This window comes from Giraffa tippelskirchi, chromosome 4 (assembly GCF_054371585.1).
Source record: "Giraffa tippelskirchi isolate mGirTip1 chromosome 4, T2T-mGirTip1v1.2.pri, whole genome shotgun sequence".
In the NCBI taxonomy this organism is placed as follows: domain Eukaryota; kingdom Metazoa; phylum Chordata; class Mammalia; order Artiodactyla; family Giraffidae; genus Giraffa; species Giraffa tippelskirchi.
Genome location: NC_137278.1, coordinates 37,030,082 through 37,055,144, shown reverse-complemented (window position 1 = coordinate 37,055,144; position 25,063 = coordinate 37,030,082). Strand labels below are relative to the sequence as shown.

At 42.6% G+C, this 25,063-nt stretch overlaps 1 protein-coding gene across 7 annotated transcripts; it reads left to right on the top strand.

Moving 5' to 3' along the window:
- The first annotated feature begins 498 nt into the window (after window positions 1–498).
- MXD1 (MAX dimerization protein 1) lies at window positions 499–24,545 on the top strand. 7 transcript variants are annotated; one of them, XR_014083180.1, is made up of 7 exons: window positions 499–804; window positions 1,551–1,650; window positions 6,494–6,523; window positions 19,528–19,642; window positions 21,353–21,512; window positions 21,706–21,951; window positions 24,087–24,545. XR_014083180.1 is itself a non-coding variant. In XM_081594517.1 (6 exons), the coding sequence occupies exons 1-6, from the start codon at window positions 732–734 to the stop codon at window positions 21,891–21,893; spliced, it is 666 nt and encodes a 221-aa protein (XP_081450643.1). In that variant the 5' UTR covers window positions 499–731; the 3' UTR covers window positions 21,894–24,545. The 7 variants fall into 7 exon arrangements, 5 of the variants coding, with proteins under 5 accessions (XP_081450643.1, XP_081450641.1, XP_081450640.1 ...); XR_014083179.1 differs by having other exon boundaries at window positions 21,703–21,951; XM_081594517.1 differs by having other exon boundaries at window positions 21,706–24,545.
- The last annotated feature ends 518 nt before the right edge of the window (window positions 24,546–25,063 follow it).

Here is a 25,063-nt window from a genome sequence, read left to right as displayed (position 1 = left end):
AGGCGGGGTCGATGAATCAGCGCTGCTCGGTGCCCGGGTCAGCCCTGCAATCCAATGCCAGATTCGGGTAGGAATAGCCCGGCGTCTAACCACTAGCCATTCAGGGATTGCTAGCCAGGGGAAAGATGACGTCATCGTAGCTGGGCGGTGTCGGAAGGTTCCACCAATGGGAGATAGGCAAAGTGGCTTGCTTTCTGTAGCTCTTGGCCAATACTAACAAAGCAAAAGGGGGCCCGGTTGTCGGTATAAAACCAATGGAAAACAGGGAAAGAGCACGAGGCGGAGTTGAGAATCCTGTCACCAATTGGCAGAAGGAGGTGGAGCCCGGGCCTTGTCAAGCGTGACCAACCAGGGAGAGGAGCGGACTCTGCGGGGCGGGGCCGTAGTGCCTTCCCCCAATCGGACAGGTCAGGGGGCGGGGAATTCTTTGGGGCACCCAATGAGGAACGCAGCCGAAGTGGGCCTGTCAAGAGAAGGGCCTGGGGGCGGGGGGACGGTGAGTCGGGGATAAACACTCCGCGGCGGTGGTGGCTGCTGCTCTTCTGTAGGTTCTGTCACGGTGTCGGTGGTGCCCAGCTCGCCGTCCCCTCCCCCTTCCGGCGAGCGTGATCGCCAGAGAGGCTCTCTCAGCCCTGTTCTGCGGGGTCCACAGCGGGGCGCGGGTGTCCGGCAGCGGCGGCGAGCCTGTGTCCAGTGGGGGTTGGTCCCGTGGCTCCGGCCCCCGGTGCAGAATGGCGGCGGCGGTTCGGATGAACATCCAGATGCTGCTGGAGGCGGCCGACTACCTGGAGCGACGGGAGAGAGGTGCACGGGGACGGGAGGGGTCCGGCCCGAGCTAGTGCCGGGAGCTCTGAGGGGCCTGGCCGCGGATCCGGGCGTCCAGCCGCTCCGGGGGTGGTTGGAGGATCTGAGAGCGCGACCCGCGAGCGCTCCCAACCCCTCCAGCTTTCCCCACGCGCGGTCCGAAGGGAGGCCGTCGCTGCCCCAAAGTCAATGAATGGGAGTGGAAAGGCACGGCTGCCCCCGGGATCCTGAGCGCTTCCCCCTCCGCACCCCGTCGCGAGTGGGGTATCCGGGGTCCCCTCAGCCAAGCGCTTGGTTTACCTCACCCGACTCTTCCCGGCCCGCCCCCAAGTGGGCCTGGCGCCGGGTCTCCCTGTCGGCGGAGCAGCTCCTCCCTTGCCCCGCATCCTCTGTCCTCGGCTCTGGCTCCCGGTGTCTGGCCCCGCACCTTCGTCTGAGGCCGGTCCCACTTAATATACACCAACCTGCTGGACGTTGCCAATGGGAAACCCAGGCTCCATGAGACTTGCTGTGTCTTTCTCAACAATGAGCAGCTGGAATGCTCCTTACACCTGCTCCGAACTGAGGGTATTCACTCAATTAAAAAAACAATCATTGTTCTAAGAATTCCACTTTGCTCCTTTTAATTATTTCCACAGTCTTCTTTTAATGAAAAATAAATCCATTCTTAAAAGGAAATATTGTGAAGGGGAGAGAGTGTTGACTGTTCTGGGCTCATTCATTAACTGGATCCTCCGGTTTTCTAGAAGCTGAACATGGTTATGCCTCCATGTTACCATACAATAACAAGGACAGAGATGCCTTAAAACGGAGGAGCAAATCCAAGAAGAATAACAGCAGTAGCAGGTAATTTGGTAAATATTTCCCTTTCTCTTTTAGGTTATGCCGCAGATGATACCAGCTTTTAACCCCGTAAATGAAGCGGCAATCGTGATTCAGTAATGTATACCTAGTCCTAAGGCATTGGAAGAAACCCTTCTATTGGGGTTGAGGGGACTGAAAAGAAAAGAGAAATGGAAGTGTTTTCTATTTCTTTTTCCAGAACTTAATTTTGCTTTTCTTCCCTTTTGGAACAAAAAACCTGTGGAAACTTCAAGTGAGATTAGCAGCAGTGACAGTATTTTGCCTTCAGAAGTTGCAGATTAGGGCAAGTTTTCTATAGCTGAAAATACTGGACATTACCCACTTTTTACTTTTCATAGTGAAGATTTTGTAAATATGTTAAAGTGTTGATTTGGCATAGGTGGTAGGATTTCATATTTGACGTGTAAATTAAATATAGTGATATGTCTGATAATCTGTCACTATTTATAATGGCAAAGAGATTGAGTTTCAAACCTGCTTTTTGGTGATGGAGGAATAGATTGATATAATATTAAAATACTCATATGCCACAAGCTTTTTACGTTAATCTTATAGTTCTTGAAATTTGTAAGTCTCACTGGAAAGTATTTGGTTAATGGTCAATGAAATCACATAATAAAACTCTGAATGTACTTCCTGGTATAAATGAGTACTCCATTAATGCTGTTGCACCCCTTTTCTCCCTCTTTACCCTTAATATATACGTTAGCTTGGAAATCTGTTTTTATTAGACTCATTCAATTAGACCTTTTATTCCAGTAATTGAGAATCATTGACATTTTCCTTACTGCTTTAGAATCCTTGTCTATCTTCCATTCTCATGAATACTCTCTGCAAATAACTGTATTTGGTTAGCGTCTGTGACATTATACAAACTACTAAAAGCCAGAAGTTTCCCACTTAAACCTTTAACTCCCTTGTTCTTCCTTCCTCTTCTATCCTTGGTTCACCCCCTTGTCCTTAGTGTTGGAAGAACCACAGGATATGAGTGAGCAGCACATATGTGCCGAGCTCTTGAATAGGAAGGCACGGGAAGGATGAACCTGTTAATTAGTTACCTGGTGGCTTTTCCTTTCCCTCCCACCTTTGGCATTATCTGGAGGTGGCAGCAAGTAGATCTGTGCACGAGTACTGACAGTCTTTAAGAAGAAGGTTAATGCTGACTTGTAGTGTGCTGTGGTATAGAACAATATCTGTGTTGCTTTTTGTTACAGTATATTTTTATAACTTTTTGAAAGGACATTGAAGCCTTTTGGCTTTATTTTTATGGAAAAGTGTAGTTCATTTGTTACTTTTACTCTTGTCCACTCATGATTTGAGAGGAGTTGTTCACATTAATAGTCAAGGCTTAATCCTTAGTACTTTGTTTTTTCCTAAGTTTCACAGAAAAGTTGTTGTGGGAATGTTCAGTGGTGAGAAGAAGGGGATGTTGTTGAAAAGAAGTAGCTTGGCCCCAAAAGGTGATTGCCATGCTATGCCATGCTAAGTCACTTCAGTTGTGTCCAACTCTATGCGACCCTATGGACTGTAGCCCGCCAGGCTCCTTAGTCCATGGGATTCTCCAGGCAAGAATACTGGAGTAGATTGCCATTCCCTTCTCCAAAAGGTGGTTAGGAAAGAAAAATATGATAGTTGAGAATTTCAATTCAAGAAATAGATTCTTTCTCTTTTCTTTAATATCCAGCTTTATTCCTGGGAAAATTATTGCAACTCTGAATTTGGGGGAAAGCTCTATTATTTCTGCCAATGGATTTGGTTTGCTTTCCATGGTTAGAAACAGGAGGCTCTCACAGTTTTCCATATTCTTGACTAATGATGAATTCGTGCAATAATTTAAGTGGTGCAGGGATCTCTGCAAGACCATGATTAAACCTAGAGATTGCACCAAGCAAAACAGATGAAGCAACAGCAGGTTGTTTTCTTTAAATGTAATCACTTCCGTCATGACCTGTTTGGAATGACCCTTACCTGAGCAATGAGACATCTGCCCAGAGAATGTAGTTTGACCCCTTGATTTGAATCAGATTTATATCCAAGGCCGTGTATGGTCAGAATTTTGAACTGATGTAAGAGCTATGGCTTACATAACCATTGGTAACAGTGTATTCTTGTTAATTCAGGTTGAAATGCTGGGCTCTTTGCTTGCAGAATCTGGGGGTTACTCTTCCTTGGACAACAATAAAAAAAGATTTAGCTGCATAGCAAACTTATTGGAAACTGAAAATGCAGATCTTAAGTTTCTCTAGTTGCTTGTTTAAAAAACAAAAACAAGTGAAATTGTGAATATTGATTGTGCTGGAATCATCTGGAAAACTACAGGAAGATGTAATCTTTTTTTTTCTTTCCTACTGATTTTTTAAATCAGTTACTTAAATAATTAGACTTGAAATCCAGAGTGTTTAAAAGTGTGTTTTGTTACATTGGTGAAGCAGTCATTGGCACTCATGTGAAAGAGGAAGTTCAGCCCTTGTCACCCAGTTCTTTTATGAGACAGTGGTCATATAGCTTACTTGACAGGGTGAGTCTTTTTTAACCCAGGGACTGGTTTGGTTTAGTTATATTTTTGTTAAAATATATTTTTAAGTGATGACATTTGACTTTTATCAATGAGTCCAGAGTTATCCAATCTTTTCAGTAATCACATGGAAAATAATTTTGATACAAGGTGTCTATATATTCTTATGATGTTTTAATTAAAAATATAAATGTTTTCCCATCAACAGAGTTGGCAGGGAGTCTCTGGATGGCCTTTTGTGAATGGCCTCCCTTTTATTAAAGACAAATTCAGTTTCACTAAACTAAACGTACTTCAGTAATGCCCTAGCTGTTAGGTATAAGTCCCCTTGTAAAAATCACCATGTGTTCAACACTCTTAAGTGATCAAATAAGATCCATAGTTTCCAAAACTCTGTTCAAAGTTTGGAAGGAGTTGTGCTGCTTATGGAATTTGTAAAAAATATTATCCTGGGAATTCTGAATTTTTTTATATGTATCTTCAAAGAATCCAGATGGGATAAGGGTGACTTGTGGTGCTCTGATTTTTCTGTAATCAGACACCATGTTCTTTTCAAATATCCACCCTTCTCTCCTCCACCTCCTCAGGATGGTCCTTGTCTACAGTTAAACAAGGAAATTTTGACCACCTGTCATCATATATTTTCATCCATCTAAAAAATCTGTCAGACTTTGAACTTGTTATTCTCTGTTAAAACCAGAATGCCACGTGCTATCAAGTCAAAGGTTTGCAGTTGCAGGCCAGACTCTTGTTAACTGTGATATCCTGCTAGCCATTGCAGGAAGTGAAGTATACATCAGAAAAACATAACTATAAAATAAAAAAAAAAAAAAAAAAAAAACATAACTGAAGAACACTGAAGGGTAACCAGCTGAATCAATTTAAAGCTTTTAAGTTAACCTGTTTTGAGGTTCATATATCCCTTATCTAGAAAACAAATATTCTAAAATTTAAAATACTGTCATTATTGTCTTGTTTGCTTTTCCTTGTGAATGAAAATTGGTATCCCAGAAGCCTGTGGAAAAGAAGTTTAGTGCTGGATTAGAAATTTCCCATTTCAAGAATGCCCCAAATCCCACAACTAGTCTCTGGTGTGAATGAATGTGATGGTGGTGCCCCTTGATGTGAATGAGTGGTTGAGCATTCACAGAAGTAGGGCTTCTCCATGATTACTGTGACAATTTATTTCCAAGACCCAGTAAAGTTCCAATTATTGCCCCACAGAATTCTTGACCTGAGCCAGGGCGTCATCTCTCCTGAACTGATTAGATTCTAGAGAATTTCCAAAAGTAAGGTCAAGATTCAGTTCATTTATAATGCTGGGAGGTTCCTCAGGTTTATTTTTAACTAGTTGGGATGAGTTATATGAGATGGCCACTGAGATAGCCACACTGACTGACTTCTTGTGACATCTGTGAAAACCTGTCCATAAATCCATAGGCCGGACCTTATATTCAAGGTCAGCTATAAACACACTAATAGTCTGATTTCACACACACCTCTGCTTTCATCCAAGCCTCTCTCATCACTTTTACAGTTGCTACCTCATTGATCCAAGTGTGTTCTGTAGATAATTGGCAATCATTTTTATTTCCATTTTACAAAAGAGTTAACCAAGGACAGGATGGTAAGTGTTTTTATTTCTTCCACAGTATCAGTCAGTGGCAAAGCTGGACCTCAGATTCCACCCAAAGGGCTGCCTTAACCAGCCTGTCATCTTTACATTGAGCTGAGTTTTGGAAGCCCCTTCCTAAAAGCATTTGGTAGCTCTTCAACAGTAGCATCTTTTGGGAGGTTGCATGCAATAAAATAACTTCAAGGAGTAGAAAGATTGAGGGAAGAAGGGTTATATTTATCCTTTTAAAACTGTATGCTATAGTCAGACAACTTAGTGTACAATTTTGGTGTATAGTACACCTAGAGAACTGCAGAGCTGGGTGGGGATGCCAAATTTCTGGTGTTCCACGCTCAGCCTAAAGAAAGCCTTGTGGTATTATATAACTCAAATTCGCATCACATTGTGCAGCTGTTTTCCCTTTGTATAAATAGAACCCTTTTATTTCCTTTCTTAAAATGGATTACTTTTCCACTAGGGAATGCACACCTCTCAGTTTGTCACTTCTCCTTGAATGCTGTTTGAGATCATTTACATTTATCTATTTCCCCAGAGGGACTAATTTCTTTAGTAGAGCCCTTCCTCTGTCTTCTCTCCCTCCAGCTTGAGAGAGAAAGAAGTTAAAATAATTGTTTTGGCATTGGAGCAGTCCTTTAAAACAAGAATAATATTTCTCTTATTGTTCCCTCTTTCAGATCGACTCACAATGAAATGGAGAAGAATAGGTGAGTTGGGGGTTCCGGGGGTGGGAAGTGGGGAGCTTTGATGTATTTTTTCATTGACACTTGGTTGCTGCTCTTGACTTCTCACAATGAGCCCCTGATTAGAGTTCATTCAGGACCCTCTAATCAGCACTGCCCGTAAAGCCCTTAGATAGACGGGCTCGCCAGTTCCCAAGATGATACCCCCAACCCTCACCCCTGCAGCCTGCTGTTCCCCAGCAGTGCTTTCCTTGTGACTATTCTAAAGCCAAAGCGTTTTAAATCAGAGGTAGTGTTTCCGCAAATAGTGTTTTTCAAAAGTTGCATGCTACTGAATATAATTGGTAGTGCTGTCTTAAATCATGTACACACACAGATATATATACATACACATACAGAAGTTCACTTGTGAATAAAGATGCTCAAAATTTAGGTAAGTATATGCAAAGCAGAAATTGGAGATGGCAAGGCACTCAGACAAGGCAGGCCACCCTCGCTGGGCTCCATCTTACCACATCTCACCTGACTTCCCTTCTGCTACTGATTTGACTCCTTATTTTTCAAATGATGTGGCCTAGTCACTCTCAACTCTGGTTGCACATTAGAATCATTTGCAAAGCTTTTATTTTAATTTTTTTTTAATGTTTTTTTCCATTAAATATAGCATACATATACACTCATATGAGTAGGGAGGGCATGGCTCCCCACTCCAGTATTCTTGCCTGGAGAATCCCATGGACAGAGGAGCCTGGCAGGCTACGGTCCATAGGGTCAAAAAGAGTCAGACACAACTGAAGCAACTTAGCATGCACACACAGTCATATACTCTTTGGGGTAAGAGAACACATTTTTATTTCTGCTCATTTTATAGAGTAACTTTTTATTATAGAATTTTTCAAATATACAAAAGTAGAGTGAATAATGTAATCAACTTCTATGTATCCATCACCCAGCTTCCACAATTATCAGTATTTTACAAATCTTGTATAATAAACTCTCTGTGGAGTGTTTTTAAAAGCACATTTTCTTCTACCTCTAGTAATACAAAACATAACCACTTGCTTTTATCATGCTGAAAAAAATTAATAATTCTTTGTGGAACTTTAGGGGAAAAAAAAAACAAACACACACCGATGCTCACACCTCACCCCTAGCAATTGGTTTAATTGGTTTGGGTTGAGATCCTGCACTAGTATTTTTTTAAAAGCATCCCAGGTGATTCTCACATTCAGCCAGGGCTGCAGACCACTGAACAAGCTTCATTCTGGTCTCTGAACTCCCATCAGTTTGAAGTACGGGCTGCCCATCCAGACTGAGTGCTTTCTCGGTGCTCTGCATGAACAGGATGATGTGTGATGATGCTTCTCTAAACACATGTGGTTATTTCATGCAAACCCTCTTTGAAGAGAGTCTGACTCTGATAATCAGTATCTGAATGTCATGTTTCATCAGTGAAAGGGAAGACCAGACCTGACAAGGGAGGAGAATCTTGGAACAGGCCAAACATTTAGGGTTACTCCAGTGTGTGTGTGTGTGTGTGTGTGTGTGTGTGTGTGTGTGTGTGTGTGTGTGTGTGTGTGTGTGTGTGTGTGTGTGTGTGTGTGTGTGTGTGTGTGTGTGTGTGTGCATGCGTGCGTGTGTGTGTTGGAGATGGATGGTGAGTGTGTGTGTGTGTGTGTGTGTGTGTGCATGCGTGCGTGTGTGTGTTGGAGATGGATGGTGAGTGTGTGTGTGTGTGCGTGCGTGCGTGTGTGTGTTGGAGATGGATGGTGAGTGTGTGTGTGTGTGTGTGCACGCGTGCATGCATGCGTGTGTGTTGGAGATGGATGGTGAGTGTGTGTGTGTGCGCGCGCGTGCGTGCGTGTGTGTGTTGGAGATGGATGGTGAGTGTGTGTGTGTGTGTGTGTGTGTGTGCATGCGTGCGTGTGTGTGTGTTGGAGATGGATGGTGAGTGTGCTTCTCCCCATTCTTCTCCCCATTCAATTTCTCTATGATTGTGACTGACCATGTTTGAAATCAGACCGTCTTTATGCGTTAGGGATTTACATATCATGAACTGGAAACTCCAGAGTATCTCTTCTGAAGGCGGAAAGGTAGTCTGATGCGGCTTCTCTTTCTCATCTTTAGATTCTCTTACATCTCCATGCTTTTTAGGGGAACTGGTTAACTGGGACTGTTTCTGCTGAAAAGCCTCCTAGTTCTCCTGCTCCTCCTAGGCGTTTATTTGTATTATTAAAATGTCATCCCTTCAGGTAAGGGCTCTTAGGTATACTCAGCTTTGTGCTTCACCTCTGCAGGAATACCACAGGATGTCAATTTTATCATTTATTTTAGCAGTTCAAGAATGTTTATTTTCTGCCTACCATGTCTTAAGAGCTTGTGCTCAGTACTGGGGTATTAAGTAAGTTCATACTGGGATATGAAATCAACATGGTCTCCATCCTAGAGAAATGTAGTTTGTCTAATGAGAAAGATGCAGAAATAGTCTGCACAGGAAGCGATGGAGGTAAAGGTTCTAGAAAACTGGATTTGAAGTCATCATTGGGCCAGTTGCTTATAATTCAGATTGTGACCAGTCAACATTTGCTTATTGAAGGGCTAGTGATCTAGTTTCCTTATTGTCTTTCCTTTTTTGAAATTCGGTCTTCTAAGGTCTTGATCATTTTCTCTCTAGTCTAAAGCATGTGAGCAGAAGAGAAGGAAGTAAGGACTCACATTTAGTTAATTTAACCAAGCGCTGGTTGCTGCAATTGGTAGTCAGGGCAGTGGGAGGGAGTTAAAGTTGTCGGGTTCTTCTCTTGTAAAGAATAGAACTTATGATTTTAGGGTTTGATGGTCAACTGAACAGCTGCAGTCTCCTTGGTTTTCATAGCTGAATCCTACAAAAGAAGGCCACTTTGCAAAATGCTAATACACTTAGGCCATTTTTTCCTTAACATCACATTAAAAAAAAAAAAAAAGATTGACATGGCTCTCAAAAAAAAAAAAAGCAATTGAGGAAAAGAATTCTAATAATTGAATTTTTTTTTCCTCTTTAACATTGCAGAGCTAATTAGATTTGTGTCAAGATTTTTCACACCAAAACCTTTTCTGTGGCTCTTTAGAGATTCTGAATAGTTGATGTGCATCAGGACTCCACTATGAGGATATTATATTCAAACTGCCCGTTTAATAATCTTGGCAGTGGTGGGACAATTAAAAGATTTCTAGAATGGTGGAGATGGAGGTGGTAGTGGCAGAGGCTGCAGCGGTAATTTTCATTCAATAGACTAGGCATTCGTGGAGCACCATAGATGCTGGGTACTAGGCGCTGGGATCCAGAGCCCAACAGAACCCAAGCCTCCAGGGCAGAGGGCTCAGTTTAGTGTCACTGTAGATACATCTGTCACTTGGTATGTGCTTCTCTGCATTTTAACTGATTTTGTGGGTCTAGCCTCCTAAGGAAACACCCATGGTGAGTGTGTGGTCTTTCTTTCGCTTTTAAAAACTGATCTCATAGAAAATTTTGAGAAATATAGTGTATTGTCTGCTCAGTTGCTTCAGTCGTGTCCTACTCTTTGCAACCCCATGGACTATAGCACACCGGGCTCCTCTGCCCATGAGATTTTCCCGGCAAGAATACTGGAACAGATTGCCATGCCCTCCTCCAGGGGATCTTCCCCACCCAGGGATCGAACATGCATCTCCTGCATCCCCTGCATTGCAAGCAGATTCTTTACTACTAAGCCACTGGGGAAGCCTTGAGAAATATAGAAAATCATATACTAAAAATTAAATCATCCATAATTCTAGCAACCCAAGGAGATCAGTGAAACTTTGAAATGTATCTTTCAATGGTTTTTTTGGAAAGAAACTTTTAAAATAGTTTAGTGTCGTAAGTTGGAAAGTTCAGAAAAGCACAAAGAAAATAAAAATCACCGGTAACAGACCTTGCAGCAATAACAGCTGTCAACATTCCTGCTAAGTTCTGTATCCACTAGACTTTGTGCATACTTTTTAAAAATCAATATTACATCATATGGTGTGCCATAACTCGTATAGCCAGTCTCCTATTTTAGGTTCTTCTCAGCATTTTGCTAATATAATTGATGCTTCCTTAAACTATCTTATAGATAAATCTCTATCCAACATCATAATTATTTCCTTAGGGTAAGTTCATGGTTGTGAAACGAATGGTATCCAAATGGTTGTGGTTTTTGATGTTGACTGCTGGATTGCCCACCAGGCAGATTATAGGCCATATTTTCCTTCTCCCTTCACAAGTTTATATTTTAGCTTAAGACTTTTATAAACTGATAGATAAAAAACACACACACAGCTTGTTTTAACTTGCATTCTTATATTACTAAGACAGTTTAACAGTTTTCATTATCTTTGTCAGTTTGTGTGTGTGTGTGTGAATTGCCTGTTAAATATGTGTTAGTTGCTTAGTTGTGTCCAACTTTTTGTAACACCCTGGACTATAGCCCACCAGGTTCCTCTGTCCGTGAGATTCTCCAGGCACGAATACGGGAGTGGGTTGTCATTCCCTTCTCCATGGGATCTTCCCAACCCAGCAATCCAACCCAGGTCTCCTGCATTGTAGGCAGATTCTTTACCGTCTGAGCTTCCAGAGAAGCCTGTTAAATAACCTTTGCCCAATTCTCTACTGAGGCATTTATCTTTTTCTTTATTTTGAAAAGATTCTAAAATATGAAGAAAAAAATAAAATAAAATAAAATAAAATATGAAGGGTGTGTATGAAAGAAATTGCCCCTTGGTGGACTTTCCTGGCAGTCCAGCGGTTAAGACTCCGTGTTCCCAATGCAGGAGCGTGGGTTCAATCCCTGGTTGGGAAAGTAAGATCCATGTGCTATGTGGCCAAAAAAAAAAAAAAAGAGGGGGTGTTGTCCCTTCAGGTATCATACACTTGCCCTGTTTGTCATTTACCTTTACAGAATCGGTGTTCTCACACTAAAGTTGCTACCTCTGTGTGTACTAAATTCTTGTTTATGGCTAAGTCTGGTTCTAGACTTCTTCTTCTGTTCCACTGATCTGTCTGCTCTTCCTGCACCAGTGTACAGTTTTAATCATTGTGGTTTCATGCACTTCAGGATCTGGTAAAGCAAATCCCTATTCTTCCCTCCTTCTCCTTTTTTTTATTTTACCAGTTTATTTTTCTTGATGAATTTTATAGTTAGTCTTTCAATTCTCCATACCCCAAATTCTTTGAGGATTTTCAAAATTCAGACTAAAAAATTTCAGTATAAATTAACCTTTAAAAGTACATGTTTACATGTTAGAGTTTTCCATCCAGGATTTGATGTGTGTGTTCATTTACTCAGATCTCTTTTATGTCTCTAAGCCAAGTTTTGTTGTATTTCCATGTAGATCTTACACATGCCTTGTAAAAGTTATTCCTGGATTTATGTGTATATATTTTAAAATTGCTACTGGTTTCCCACTATTACTACTAATTAATTATTGTTGGGATGAGGGAAACCTTTTAGTCTTTGGTTGCTGTGATATGCCTTTTATTGATGATAATTGTGCTGTCTCTTTTCCTTAGCTGGTAATTCCTCTGGTTTGAATGCCCTTCAATACGCTGCTCAGCAAAATGGAGGCTGAGTGAATGCAAATATGCTGCAGCCGGTGGGTCAGGAGTCAGGTGCTTGAATGGGCTCCTTTTCAAAAGAAGGCTCTAGCATCTCCTTTAATTGTAGACACCCATTTTTTCTGGAATGGTACACACATGCAGGCCTTTCTGGAATTAAGCAGCTGGTCTAGAGAGATTACCTCTGCCAGAGTCTTCTGACCCCATGACAAAAGATTTCTGTGTGTGCTCTGTGAGGAAGACTCGGCAGCAAGTAAGCGGTTGTTTTCATCTAGTCAAACAGTATTTCATAGCATCTGGTCTGACTTGAAAAGCCATTCCAGTCAGGTCTCTCTTGGCAAGATATGCTAATGGGCTGCAGTTCCCTAGAGTTGTTTCTTCTGGAGTCTTGCTTTTCAAATGGCCAAACTCCACGGAAGGGGTAGGGGCCTGAGTTGTGGTGTGCATTGCACCACTCTTCCGCTTTTGAACGCCCTTGACCACATTCACATTTCACTCTAGGATGTTGTAACAAATCCACATTGTTTTGTTGCCACAGGGGGCTGAGGACACAGCCTGGTCATTACAAAGGAAAGGTATAGGTATTAGTGTACAAATCTCTCTGGTGATGGTGCGGAGGTGCACCCTGATTTGTGCTACTAGAATCCATTTTCCTGGACTGTACTTCTTGGAAGAACTTGTAGAAGAGACATGCTAGTTATTCAGCCAATTTCCAATTCCCTACCAGAATACTGGAGGCACTCCCTGACTTTTTGTCCTAGACATTAATAGTTGAAGGGTGAGATAGAGCTAGCAGGTACTAGTTATAATCTATGTTTTGTGTTTTTTAAAAATTGGGCTGTATAAAGGAAATATTAAATAGATGACTATGTATTTAATGCTTGAATAGAGAATTGACTTTATTAAAATGTAGTCAGCATGAATTATTGTTTACACATGGCTCGCTTAGTGTCATGTTCCCATATAGTGAGGATGTATGGCTATCTTTGTGTATTTTACAAAGGTTACTATCACAGTTATGAAAGATCTTCAAAATCTTCCAAGATTCCACTTAAGTCAGTAATAAGGATGCATTTGGCAATATTTATAAAGGGACCATTTTAGAAAAAGAAGGAGAGTACTTTTTTCCCCTCAAAGAGTGACTTGTATTCTTGCCCTGGATTTTTTTGTAATCCAGTAAGGCTTTGGTCTCAACCCAAAATCTGGAGAAGGTTATGACCTCCGAGACCTGTAGTCACTTTTAGGAGAGTAATTTTTGACACCATAAGATTTATTTCTTCTTGGTCTATACTAAAGATTCTTTTTTAAAATCACTATGCAGCTCATACATACCCATATTGGAAATTATCTTTATTCAACCTCCAGTTATTCAACCTTCCCTGGCTCAGGAAGATCCCCTGGAGAAGGAAATGGTAACCCACTCCAGTACTCTTGCCTGGAAAATTCCATGGACAGAGGAACCTTGTAGGCTACAGTCCATGGGGTCGCAAAGAGTCGGACACGACTAAGCGACTTCACTTCACTTCACCCTCCAGTTATTCTATAGGATTTACTATTTAATTGGCTAAATCTGTGTCCACACAAAAGTAGGAGAGAAAATAGGTATGGTTTATGTAACTTATTTTCTCCCTTGGTAATTGTGTTAGGCCCAGTTTTAATGGAAACTAGTACTTGGTGAGGTCCAGTGGGTCATGTTCATTAAGCAGGGCTTTCCTCAAAGAAAAGGCATGTGAATTACCAGAGAGATCAGATTCTGCTCTTAGGACAGCATCTGCAGGTGCTTTATTATTTGTAGACTCGAGTGGATTAACACGAAATGGAAGACAGTCACTTCTGTTAGTTGGTAATGGAAGAAACAGAACAAATAGATACATAGGAGGTCTACAGCATGCAAGTGAAAGAATAAATGAATGTGATCTATTTGGAAAGGGAAACAAGCTTCTAATAAGCTGTGAAAGCTTGAAAACCCTTATGGAGAAGTTAAGTCAACAAGATGTAGATAAGGGAAAAGAAAAAATAATGTTTGGTAGAGGGCAAAGGAGGGTCCATTCTAGAACTTTCAGTGGGAGCTGTTATTTGTCACAGCCTGAAGGTAGCTAAGATAAGTGATTCTGCAATAATTTGTTTACATGTTTGATGTAAACTTAAGCTAAACTTTAAGTACCTCGAAGGCAGTGACTTTGTCTCACTCAGCATTCTATCACCAGCACCTAGGAAGGTGGTAGTGCATAGTAATCCTTTGAGAGATGCTAGAGGTTAATAAGTGAATGAAACAGCCAAGTGTATGTTTCAGGATTTCCATCTGTGAACCTAATTACTTATCTATCCTCTTCACTGGCTATCATCCTGTTCACTCTGCACCAGCCTGGTACGTTTTTGTATCATATATTTCACTGTGAAAATCTGGCAGAGACAGTTCAGTTACATCCTCCATAAAGAAAAGTAATGTCTGATAACAGTGCCTTTCTCTCAGCACACTCACACACACACACCTGCACACCTGCTTTCATACCATTCCTCCTGGTCTTGACTACATATACAAGTCAGGAAGAACTTTAGGGATAACAGAGTAAATTCAGGAGCACCGTCTGCAAATAGCATCTTCTCTACCTGGAGACTTACTTTTTTTCATTGCTTATTTCTATCAATTTACAAATCTGCTCACCTGAGTGAGAGAGTTGTGGATAGAATCAAAGAAGCTTGAGTCTGGAAGCAGAAATAAAAAGAGCAGCATTCAGAATTGTCTGAGAACACACTGGTGAACCCAGGTGCCTTCTGTCAGTGCCAAGCCTGGGTGGCAGGAAGTGCCCCCAAAAGGCCAGAGCCCACTTCACTGATGACCTTGTTCACTTGCAGGTTTGATTTTCCATAATTCATGGCTGACATGAGTTAAGGAACACTAACAACAGAACTAAGTCATATTCAAATATACTTTATATTTAAATGTTTAATATATTTAGAATGTCTTTTGATATTTATTTCTCCACTCCCCTGCTATTTTCTGAGTAATCTGTTCTTTTCCAAGGATTTGCAGAGTTAGCTCCGTTATATGCTCAATTCACATCTATTCCTAAATCTGTTTCTGGGAACTTTTTCTTCTCTTCTTTTGATTTTTCCACCTTTTCCTATATTAGTATATTCTGTTTTTAATTATTAATGATTGATATAGCACAGTGCTCTTCATTCTTCTTTTCTAAGAATTTTGGCAGTCTCTTTATTCTTCTAGATGAAGTTTAATTTCCCAGCATTAAAAAGAATGCTGTGGGGATTTTTTTTCTCTTGGAATTACGTTAAATTTGTAGAAAAAGTTGGGTAACATTGATATTTTTACCTTGAGGGTTCATATCTAAGAATGTGCTATTTTTTCCATTTATTCAGATTTTCTTATGTCTCTCAGCAAAGTTTTATAGTTTTCTTCCCAGAGAGCCTTCCCAGACTATTTTAAGTCTGTACTTAGATGTGCTTTCCTTTCTTCTTGCTATCGTACATGAAATATTTTAGGTTTTCTGAGTATGGATAACACATCCGGAAATGTGCTTGCATTTCCAAGGTCAATACATATTTGCCCCGATTTTTACTTGCCTTTGTCCTTCGCACTAGAGATGTAGGCAGGAGTCTTCAAGTGCTTTAGATGGTTCCCTCCACACCAAGGAGCCCCTTCCAGCCCTGCCTCCGCATGATGGGGCTGGCCCTAAGCGAGTCTTTCCTTTGGCATGGGTTAGCTTTGTAAAGTCCCTGCTAATTTTTTAAATGTTAAAAAAAAAAAAATAGTACCTTTGGCATAGGCAAGATCTGTATCTCCATAGAAAATGGATTAGATTTTCCACTAAATCTTTTAATGACAAAAGATGTCCGTTTTCCTTAAGGAAGAGTTGAGTGAACTGGATTTTAACCAGACAGCCTCTGTTTACCTAGTGAGACACTCTGAGTTCCCTGTTGATTTTGAAAGGAATATGATAGGGTTATAATTATCTGTGTTTGCTCCCAGCAATTATCCTTCCTCAAAGGAAGCTAGGATTGAAAGAATAACTGCTACCATATACAGAGCACTTCCCATCAGACCCTGGTCTGGGGTTCCATACCCCATCTCAGTTAATACTCACGACAGGCCTCGCAGGGAGGCATTGTCATCCTCCTCTACTGCCAAGGAAACGGATGCTGCATGGAGTTAAGTAATCTGCTCAAGGTCACACAGGAAATAAGTGGCAAGGCCAGAGTCCCAAACCTTTCCCTTAATCACTACTCTAATAGTTGGTTGTACAGTGACTGACACATTCAGCATATAAAAATAATTAAAAACAAAAATAAATAAAATTTGAGATACTAAAAAAAAAAAAAGCATACCAAAGAGAAGCTGTAGTTTGCATCTAATTTAATTATCACTAGTTATAGGCCACACTTGACTCTGAGCATCCAGATCAAAGATTGGTTTCTCTGTGCTACTGTAGACCAAAGGTTTATCAACCTATTCACAATAACGAGAGCAATATTTCTGAAGAGTCAGCAGGTGAGGTTTGTCAAAGTCCATCACTTACAAAGCAGTTGGATCAGCGCAAAAAGAGGAGGCAGTTGGGGCAGGAGGGGGCCAGGATTTGACTACCCTTTTCTGCTGGGAGTGGGGGTGGGGAGCTGGGAGTCAGCTCTTGACAACAGGAAGAGGTCTGTCTGAATATGTGATGAGAGGGGATCCAAGTAAGGGTCAGATGGAGGTGTTGAGTGGCTTCCTGTTGAGGAGATGTAGCCAAACCTGCTAATTCCTGTAAGAGGGGGTTAGGCCAGGTTCACGGTGGGACAGTAGGCTCCTTGTAGAAGGCCGGAGCCCTAGGCAGGGAAGGGGTCAGGACTGAGGACAGAGAGCTGAGACAGGAGCTTGTTCTACTTGTTTTAGATCTAGGAGCTTCATGGGTGCTCACAGCTGGCTGAAGGATTCTGGGTCCCAGCTTGAGGGTAGGGGTGTGTCTTGGAGTCGAGGACCCTCAGTGGAAGCTGCTACAGGAGGGGACTGTTTGCTTTTCTGCATCTGGCTCAAGAATTGAATTTCACTGCTCTATGATAGAACTGAAGCTTCCTCACATACCTCATCCCTCCCCTGAGGTCCGTCCAGGCACCAGCCTGCGGATGTGTGTGCGGCATAGCGGGCAGGGCAGCCATGAGGCTGGAGCAGTGAGAGGCTGGAGCAGTGAGGCGCTGTAGCAGGCCGAGGCAGGCACTCCAAAGACACCAGCTGGCTTTGGATCTCTACAAAAATCCAGCAAGCACTGCAGTCCTATTTTCATAAAACTAGGTCAGTGAATACTGAACGAACATGTATTACTCTAAGCTTGAATCAGTCAAATGGGTGATTTCAAGTTTCACAACTGGGAGTATTCTTGGCCACCCACATTTGGGGAGTGAAATTGTCCTTTCTGGGCCCGACTCCCTGGATAACTAGAAATGACACTGCATGGAAAGATGACTTTTATTATTTTTATCAGAAAACAAACTTCCTTAAAAATTTATATACTCATATCTGTAGATAAACCCACATCATAGAAGGACTAATATGACACTGTTCTGAATCATGCAGTGTTTGCAGTGAGCAGGCGGAAAAAAATGTCTAATTTTAATTTTTGAACTTTTAAAAAAATTTGTAAACTTTGTAGTGGGAATAAGTTAGATAACAATATATGACTAATCATAGTTTTTCATAGTGTTTCTTATAGTAGAATCCATTTTCATGGCTCTTTTATGAAGAGGTGAACAAGTACATTTTATACACAGGTCCTGTGTTTGTGTTTCTCCTCATGTAGTAGTTGAAGGAGCAAAATTCTAATGTGAGTCTTTGTTTGTGGCCATTCCACGTGGGTATGTTTTCAGAGCAAGCAGAAGTCATAAAATAGTACAGAATTTGCACCACTACATCTTCCTAGCTGAGGAATGAATGCTGGACTCCTCGAGCTTCTAACCTCTGGACACCAGGGCTTAGGGGGCCTTGGAGAGCTTAGGGCAACCTCGAGAGCTAGATGAGGAAGGAGGCTCAGAAGCAGATGAGGCAGGGGCTCAGAACTACTCGAGCCCCAAGAAACTTGGTCCAGTGGAATAGAAGACACCATCCATACAACAAACATGTATTAAGCATATATATGAGAGGGGAAGGCATCAAGGCAACCCAACAATAGTTAAGTTGTAATCCCAACTTTCTAAGGAGTTAGCAATGAATGGTTAAGTCACAAATACCAAAAAATTCAGGCAGAATAGTGAATTTCCCAATGAATAGTATAAAAAGTACTCAGGAAAGGAGGAAGCCCCGTGGACTGGAATGGCCTGTGAAGGCTTTGAGGAGCTGGAGGTTCGCTGAAGCAAGAACGCTGAACCTCGGCTGTTTCTTACATTCACGGAATCTGCTAGGTTCCAGGATAAAGCCTAAACCAGAGTTTCAGTGAAGTACTTATTTCCAAAATTGTAGACTCTTGTGCTTCTGGTCTGTAGTAAATGCCGTCTCTTCAGTGAGTGTCTGCAGCTTTTGCCTCAGGCAGCCTTCCTCCTGTTCTGTCCCGCTCCAAGACATACAGGTGGTTCTTGCCAGCTCTCAGCATGCTTGTTGGTATAACAATACCACTGATAGGCTTTTTCCTTATTTTTGAAAAAATACATTAAACTTTTTGAATGGCTGAAAAACCAAAACCTGTAACAAATTATTCAGTAAAAATTCCCTCTCTTTCTTTGTCCCTGTCCGACTAGCCCTGATGCCTCTCTGCCCAGTCGCTGTTACTAGTTTCTTATGTATCATTTCAGACTTTCTTTATGTCACACAAGAAAACATGAATATAGATAATTACTTTTCTTCCATTTTTACTCAAAGATAGCATGTTATAGGCATAGTTTGGTATCTTGCTTTTCTTTTCTTAACAGCATATCTGAGTGCTCTTTCCTCATAATGCATAGAGCATAGTTTCATTGTCTTTCATAGCTGCATAGTACTCCACTCTCTGGGTGCACCATAATTCACTTGACCAGTCCCTATTGATGATGGGTTGGGTTGTTTCAATCTCTGCTATTATTAATAAAATTGTAACAAATAATCATACACATTTGTCATTCACATGGATAAATATTACATATAGCAAGATACAGTGGTCATGATTTAGTGATCCTAAAAGGGGAAAGAGAGATATGGGTTCAAAGGATTCTCTCACTGGCATATATAGTGTATAGACATCAGTGTTTACCCTTGATGTGTGTTATCGACTTAACTTTAGAAAACCATGGATTTTGCGTCTCCTTGGTTTTTATCAGAGTTGCCTAATTTCAAAAGATGTTCACTTGGCCAGAAGTCCCTGGTGGCATTTGCCATCAGTGGGCTGGGCAACTTCATACTCTGTTAGAGCTTGTTCTCCTGGGTGCCTTCTGGCCAGCTGTGAAAGTCTCAAGTGCTTCTGTGATCTTGTTTTTGTAGACGGGCCCACCTTCGCTTGTGCCTGGAAAAGTTGAAGGGGCTGGTGCCACTTGGTCCAGAATCAAATCGACACACTACGTTGAGTTTATTAACAAAAGCCAAATTGCACATAAAGGTAAGTGCATCCTGGGGTGCCGTTTTGTCTTGACCTGCCCACTGAGGGTTTGTTTGTTGTTATGGGAGACTGTCTCCAAGACAGTTCTCTCCTCTGAACTCTTCCAACCTGCCTCTTGGATGAATCACAGACTCAACCTGTCCAGCACCCAACCAAGTAATTCTCACCCCTGAGAACCAGAAGTTAAATTGTCCATCCAGCTGTCCGTGTGAGGTACGAGCCAGAAACTCAGGGTCACCCTTGATCCTGATATCATCTTGCTCCTTAGCCACATGCCTTCAAGACGCACATATGCCACAGCCTGCTCTGTTTCCATAAACACCATCATGTACTGCAGCAGACTCCTCAGAGGGCTCCTCCAAGCTAATCTCCCTGCTTCCCAAGGTCAGTCCTACCAAAGTTCAAATCAACATGTCACCACATGTAAAAGTGTTCCGTGGCTGCTCAGGACATACTGTGTCACCAGGCCTGCCTTACCCGCCCCCTCCCCACCCCCTTGCCTGTGCAGCAGCAGCTCATGCCAGACACTCTCCTCTCCCCCGCAGCCCTTCTCTCAGTCCCTTGCCCTTGTCAGGCTCTCTCACCACAGGACCTTTGCACATGCTATTCCCTCTGCGTGGTGCACTCTTCCCCTCCCTTCTTCACCTAGTTAACTTCTTGTCATCCTTCAGATCTCAGCACAAGTATCACGGTGCAGGGACACCTTCCATGACTGAGTCGCCTTCTTCCTGTTAAGAGATGGTCCTTACTGCTGGATCTCTCTCTTTAGGACTCATCACAGTTGACATCTGACCGTGGTTTGTGTGACTGTTCACTTGTCTCCATCCACTATATTAGAATACAGACAAGGATGGGACCAGATCTTTGTGTTCACCTTGTATTCCCAGCACCTCCAAGAGGGTCTGAAACAAAGTCAGCACACAGCATGTGTCTTGAAAAGCAAAGGGTAACTCCTGAGCCAAAATCACTGTTTAGCGTATTTTTATAGTCATAGTCACAAGTGGACACATGTCACTTGAATTATAGTTAGTAGCCTGCATACATGGCAGTTCTGCGGCAGGGGGGTAAGAACCTTTGTTTAGAGCTAAACAACCACAATTGTACAATCTTCATAATTATCTGAAGAATTGTCTGAGAAACTAGAGAACAGATTTGTGAAAACAAAGTGATCTATGAAAATGTGTTTTCTAAGCTCTTATTTGGACAGTTTGGATTGAGAACTTCAAAAGGGAATATCATTCCTGCCAACAGACAGAAGTTAATTCAGATTTGGCATGACACAAAAAATCACCAGTGTAATTGGGATGCATACTTGAATAAACATACCTTTAAAGGGAAAGGTATGTTTCTTAAGCTTCTGTCACACACAGTTGCTCAGAGAGTAGGTATTGGAGGAGTCGTCACCACAGACAAGGGAGACCAGGTTGGGGGTTCCCGCCACAGTCTTTTCCCTGTCACGGTTGAGGGGGCTGGATGCTAGTGTGTCAGATCACCCCGGAATCCACACGACAGTGCAGGTTCCACAGTGCTGTTGATGCTGATAAAATTAGATGAAGCCATCAGCTTCCTGTCCCCACGAGAAGCTCAACAAGGGACACGGCAGACGGCTTCGGTGGGAAACTGGCACATTTCACCTCTAGGCAGGGAGGTGCGGGGCCATCACTGTGAAATCTGCCCACGCCCTTCAACAACTGCCCCTTCGACCCGCAGAAACTTGAAGACTGTGACAGAAAAGCCATCCACCAAATCGACCAGCTGCAGCGAGAGCAGCGGCACCTGAAGAGGCAGCTGGAGAAGCTGGGCATCGAGAGGATACGGATGGACAGCACTGGCTCCACCGTCTCCTCCGAGCGCTCTGACTCCGACAGGGGTGAGCCTCCCCCCAGCCCCCGTACCCTCCCACCCGGGCAGAGGGGGGCGCCAAGAAGCCCCCTGACTTAGAGAAGTCAAGGGGTGTGACCTGCAGGAGCCGGCCTCCCGGTTCCTCAGTGGTTAGGCCCCGCAGCCGAGCTTGTCTTTGCCAGAGCGGGCCCTCACCGCCATCTGTCTCGTCCCCACAGAAGAGATCGACGTGGACGTCGAGAGCACAGACTATCTCACGGGCGACCTGGACTGGAGCTGCAGCAGCGTGAGCGACTCGGACGAGCGGGGAAGCATGCAAAGCCTGGGCAGTGATGAGGGCTACTCCAGCTCCAGCGTCAAGAGAATAAAGCTCCAGGACAGTCACAAGACGACGTGTCTTGGTCTCTAGGAGAGCGTGGTCGCTTCGGCTGCCGCCCGGATGGTCCTCCCTGTCGGCTCCGATTTAGGTAGCGTATGGGACCTGCCCACAATCCCCTCGCACGTCGGCTTCCGTGTACCACTTCACCAAGAGCAGCTGCGTTTAACGTTGTCAAGGAAGTGCTTAGGATTGTGGGTTTCTGTTTTTTTCTTTTTCCTTTTTTTTCTTTTCTTTTTTTTTTAAATCCCCGATCCCCATCTCAAAAGGGGTTGAGCGGCCCGTGCCCGCCCAGTGTTGGGCAGGCCGGCCCCACTGAGCCAGTCAGTGTAGCCAGGACACCCAGGGGCATCTCGACTCCATGTTGTTCAGTCTGGGGTGGCTGAACGCTCTTAGCCCCGCAAGAAGTTGGGGGATGCCGACCAGGATCGTGGATTTCTGATTGCATCCTCTAGCTTCTCTCTTTCTCTCCACAAGCCTCTCTGAGAGACCGTACATTCCAATCAGTTTGAAGCATCCAAGAACTCTGAGGCCAAATAAGCACCTCTCACATCTCGGCAGTTTCCCCCTCTTATTTACTGTCCCGTGTGGTCTTCTAGACCTTCCTTAACGTTTTCTGGCTTCCTGTGTGACATGCCTAGCAGAAACGTCCGAATGTGTCTTGTGCTTAGGAAACTGAAGGAAACAAACTTTTCAAGTTGAGATCCTGATCTCAGAACTCCAAAGTAAGCTTTGAAAGTGGCATTTAAGAGCACTTAGCCCTGGCCCTCACCACCCGTGACGAGTCAGGAATACCTCCAGAAAACACACCCTTCTCACACATACACACACACACACACACACACACACACACATACACATATACACATACACATGTACACACACCCCCCAAGTGAACGCCCCAACCCACATGCAAACAGGAGCAGTATTTCTCACCTTCAGATGGACACCTTGCTTATAAAAGTTCCAACATCATTTGTTCTCACGAACACAATGGTACAATCTATTTTTGTGTGCTGTCCCTGGGTCCGTGCTGTGTCCTGCTCTCCGAAGGCACGTTTGCCCTCCAAGTTGGTTTTGCTACTTGTCTCTGGAACATTTTTTTTTCCTACCTCAGAGATAAATGAGATCTCCATTTCCCACTTAACACGAACTGATTATGCCTCTTTTTTTTTTCCGAATAAGTGACATTTGGTCCAATCCTAATCTATTTTCCTATGTAACTTTCAGCAATAACTGAGCTTTGGCGCTAGCTGAGCTAGTGTCCATCATCAGTGAAAGGGGAAAAGTCCACATTTCTACTCTCTGTTGCAGGTGAACAGGAGGGGATGGTACAGTGTTACTAGAATCCCTCTCCTCACCGACTGTTTTTGGACGCACCCAGAAACTTCTTTATGGAGGCTTTTGGGTTGATAGTTTAAAAGGCTGATTTTTCTTTCTGGTTATGATTTCTCCCTTAAGTGGTCTCCCACTTTGTAGCATTTTTATTTAAGCTGAAACAGAGCACATGTATATGTACATAAGACACATTAAATCTATAAATACTATTTATTCATTTTATATAAACTAATGTAATGGAAAATAAATTCTTATGACTTTGTGCTTTTATAGATGTTCTAGAAACTTTGTATGTAGGTATCTACAAAACTGGTTCATTTCCCCTTAATATTTTTGCATTCATATTTTCGAGGTCTCGATGTTTTCAACCTCTGGCGAGCCTTTTTCATTGAATTTGAACCATTTGTAATAACTGTGACGCTGAAACAGAGTGTGTGTCACAAAGTGATGAGAACATTCCTAAAATCTACAGCCGCACTGCAACCTAAGGGCTCACTGGCTGAACCGGTAGCGGTGGCCGCCTGTGCCCCCAGCCGGCCTGCGGTCTCCCCCACCACAGCCTCGCACCTCCTCAGCGCCCCCTCCTTGCCAACAACTAAAAGTTCAAACGCACTCCACACGGAAGCTCATTCTAGACGTGAAGAGCAGTCTAAAACTACCTTTGTGTTTATTTTTGCTTTTTAAATGATTTCTTAATGTATGCAAAAAGTTTTAATTGGAAGTAGTGGATTCCTAAATGATTCCAAAGTCATCTGTAATTCTTCTATTTTTGTTTTGTTCTGTTTTTCTCTTCATTTTGGCTTGGGGTGGGGGGAGGGGCAGGTGATACAAAAGATTTTTCTTTCTTTTTTCTGTTTTTTAATTGTTGGAATCTTTTCCAATTACCAGCTGAAGATTTGCACTGAAATACAACTTGTATGCCTTTTGCATTTTTAAAGCCTGCTTCCTGAATTTAAGCAGAGTGATAGTGTTCAAAGAGCCAGCTCAGCCTGTAACATGTTTGAAAAAAGATATAACTGCACTTTGAGGTCCCTTTTGAATGCCATTCACTAGACCTCGCAAGCATTTTAATTGCTACCTTCAAGCGCCTCACAAGTCCATGATGCTGGATGCTGTATGGCATTGAAAACTCAAGACTTTGGGAAAAGCTTGTGGGCTTGCGTTGAGGGAGGGAAGGGAACAAAACTCATGTATTTTGTTTGTTTAATTTAGAAATAAGGCATCTGAGAGATGCTGTTATTTTCTGTGTTTTAATTGTGCCTTTTGAGTTAAACTGCATTTTTGTCTTTTGGTTGAAATATGAAATGTACTGTCCCAATATAAAATAGTAACTATTTGACCTTTGCACTGTTTGTCTGGTCCTTTTCAATTTGATGGCATATAAATGTGGAACTTGATAGATCTCTATATTTTTTATGCACTTGTGATAAACTGACACCAGGGTTAGACACAAATTTCAAAGCTCAAGGTAGACCAAATCAGCGTGCCAGACAAGCCTCTCTCTAACCAAAACTGTAAGCTTCAGGACCAGCAAACTCAGCCCAAGGCAGCTAACCCTCTTCCCCACGTGGCCGATCAGCCGCCCTGATTCGCCAATCTGCCCTGCCATTCACGTATCCACCAGCATGACTGTTAAGAGCTAGACAGTCTTTTTGGTTCTGGTTTTTCCTTTTTTTTTTATTTTTTAAGCAAAATGAAAAACCTTTCTATTAGGGTTGTTGGGGGGAGGAGATGGGCAAAGATATAAACCCCAGCCTTTAAGACTTTGACTGTTGTACGTAAATAATAGATGTGTGTAAATATAGGCACATGCATATTTTTATGTGAAAACTGGTTTTAAGAAACTAAGAAGAAATCTACACTCT

Excerpts from the sequence above, each read along its gene's own strand:
- MXD1 (XM_081594514.1), top strand. The coding sequence starts at position 732 with ATGGCGGCGGCGGTTCGGATGAACATCCAGATGCTGCTGGAGGCGGCC. Across the intron at positions 1,651-6,493 it reads AAGAATAACAGCAGTAGCAG|ATCGACTCACAATGAAATGG; the intron begins GTAATTTGGTAA and ends TCCCTCTTTCAG. Across the intron at positions 21,534-21,638 it reads TGAGCCTCCCCCCAGCCCCC|GCCCCGCAGCCGAGCTTGTC; the intron begins GTACCCTCCCAC and ends CTCAGTGGTTAG.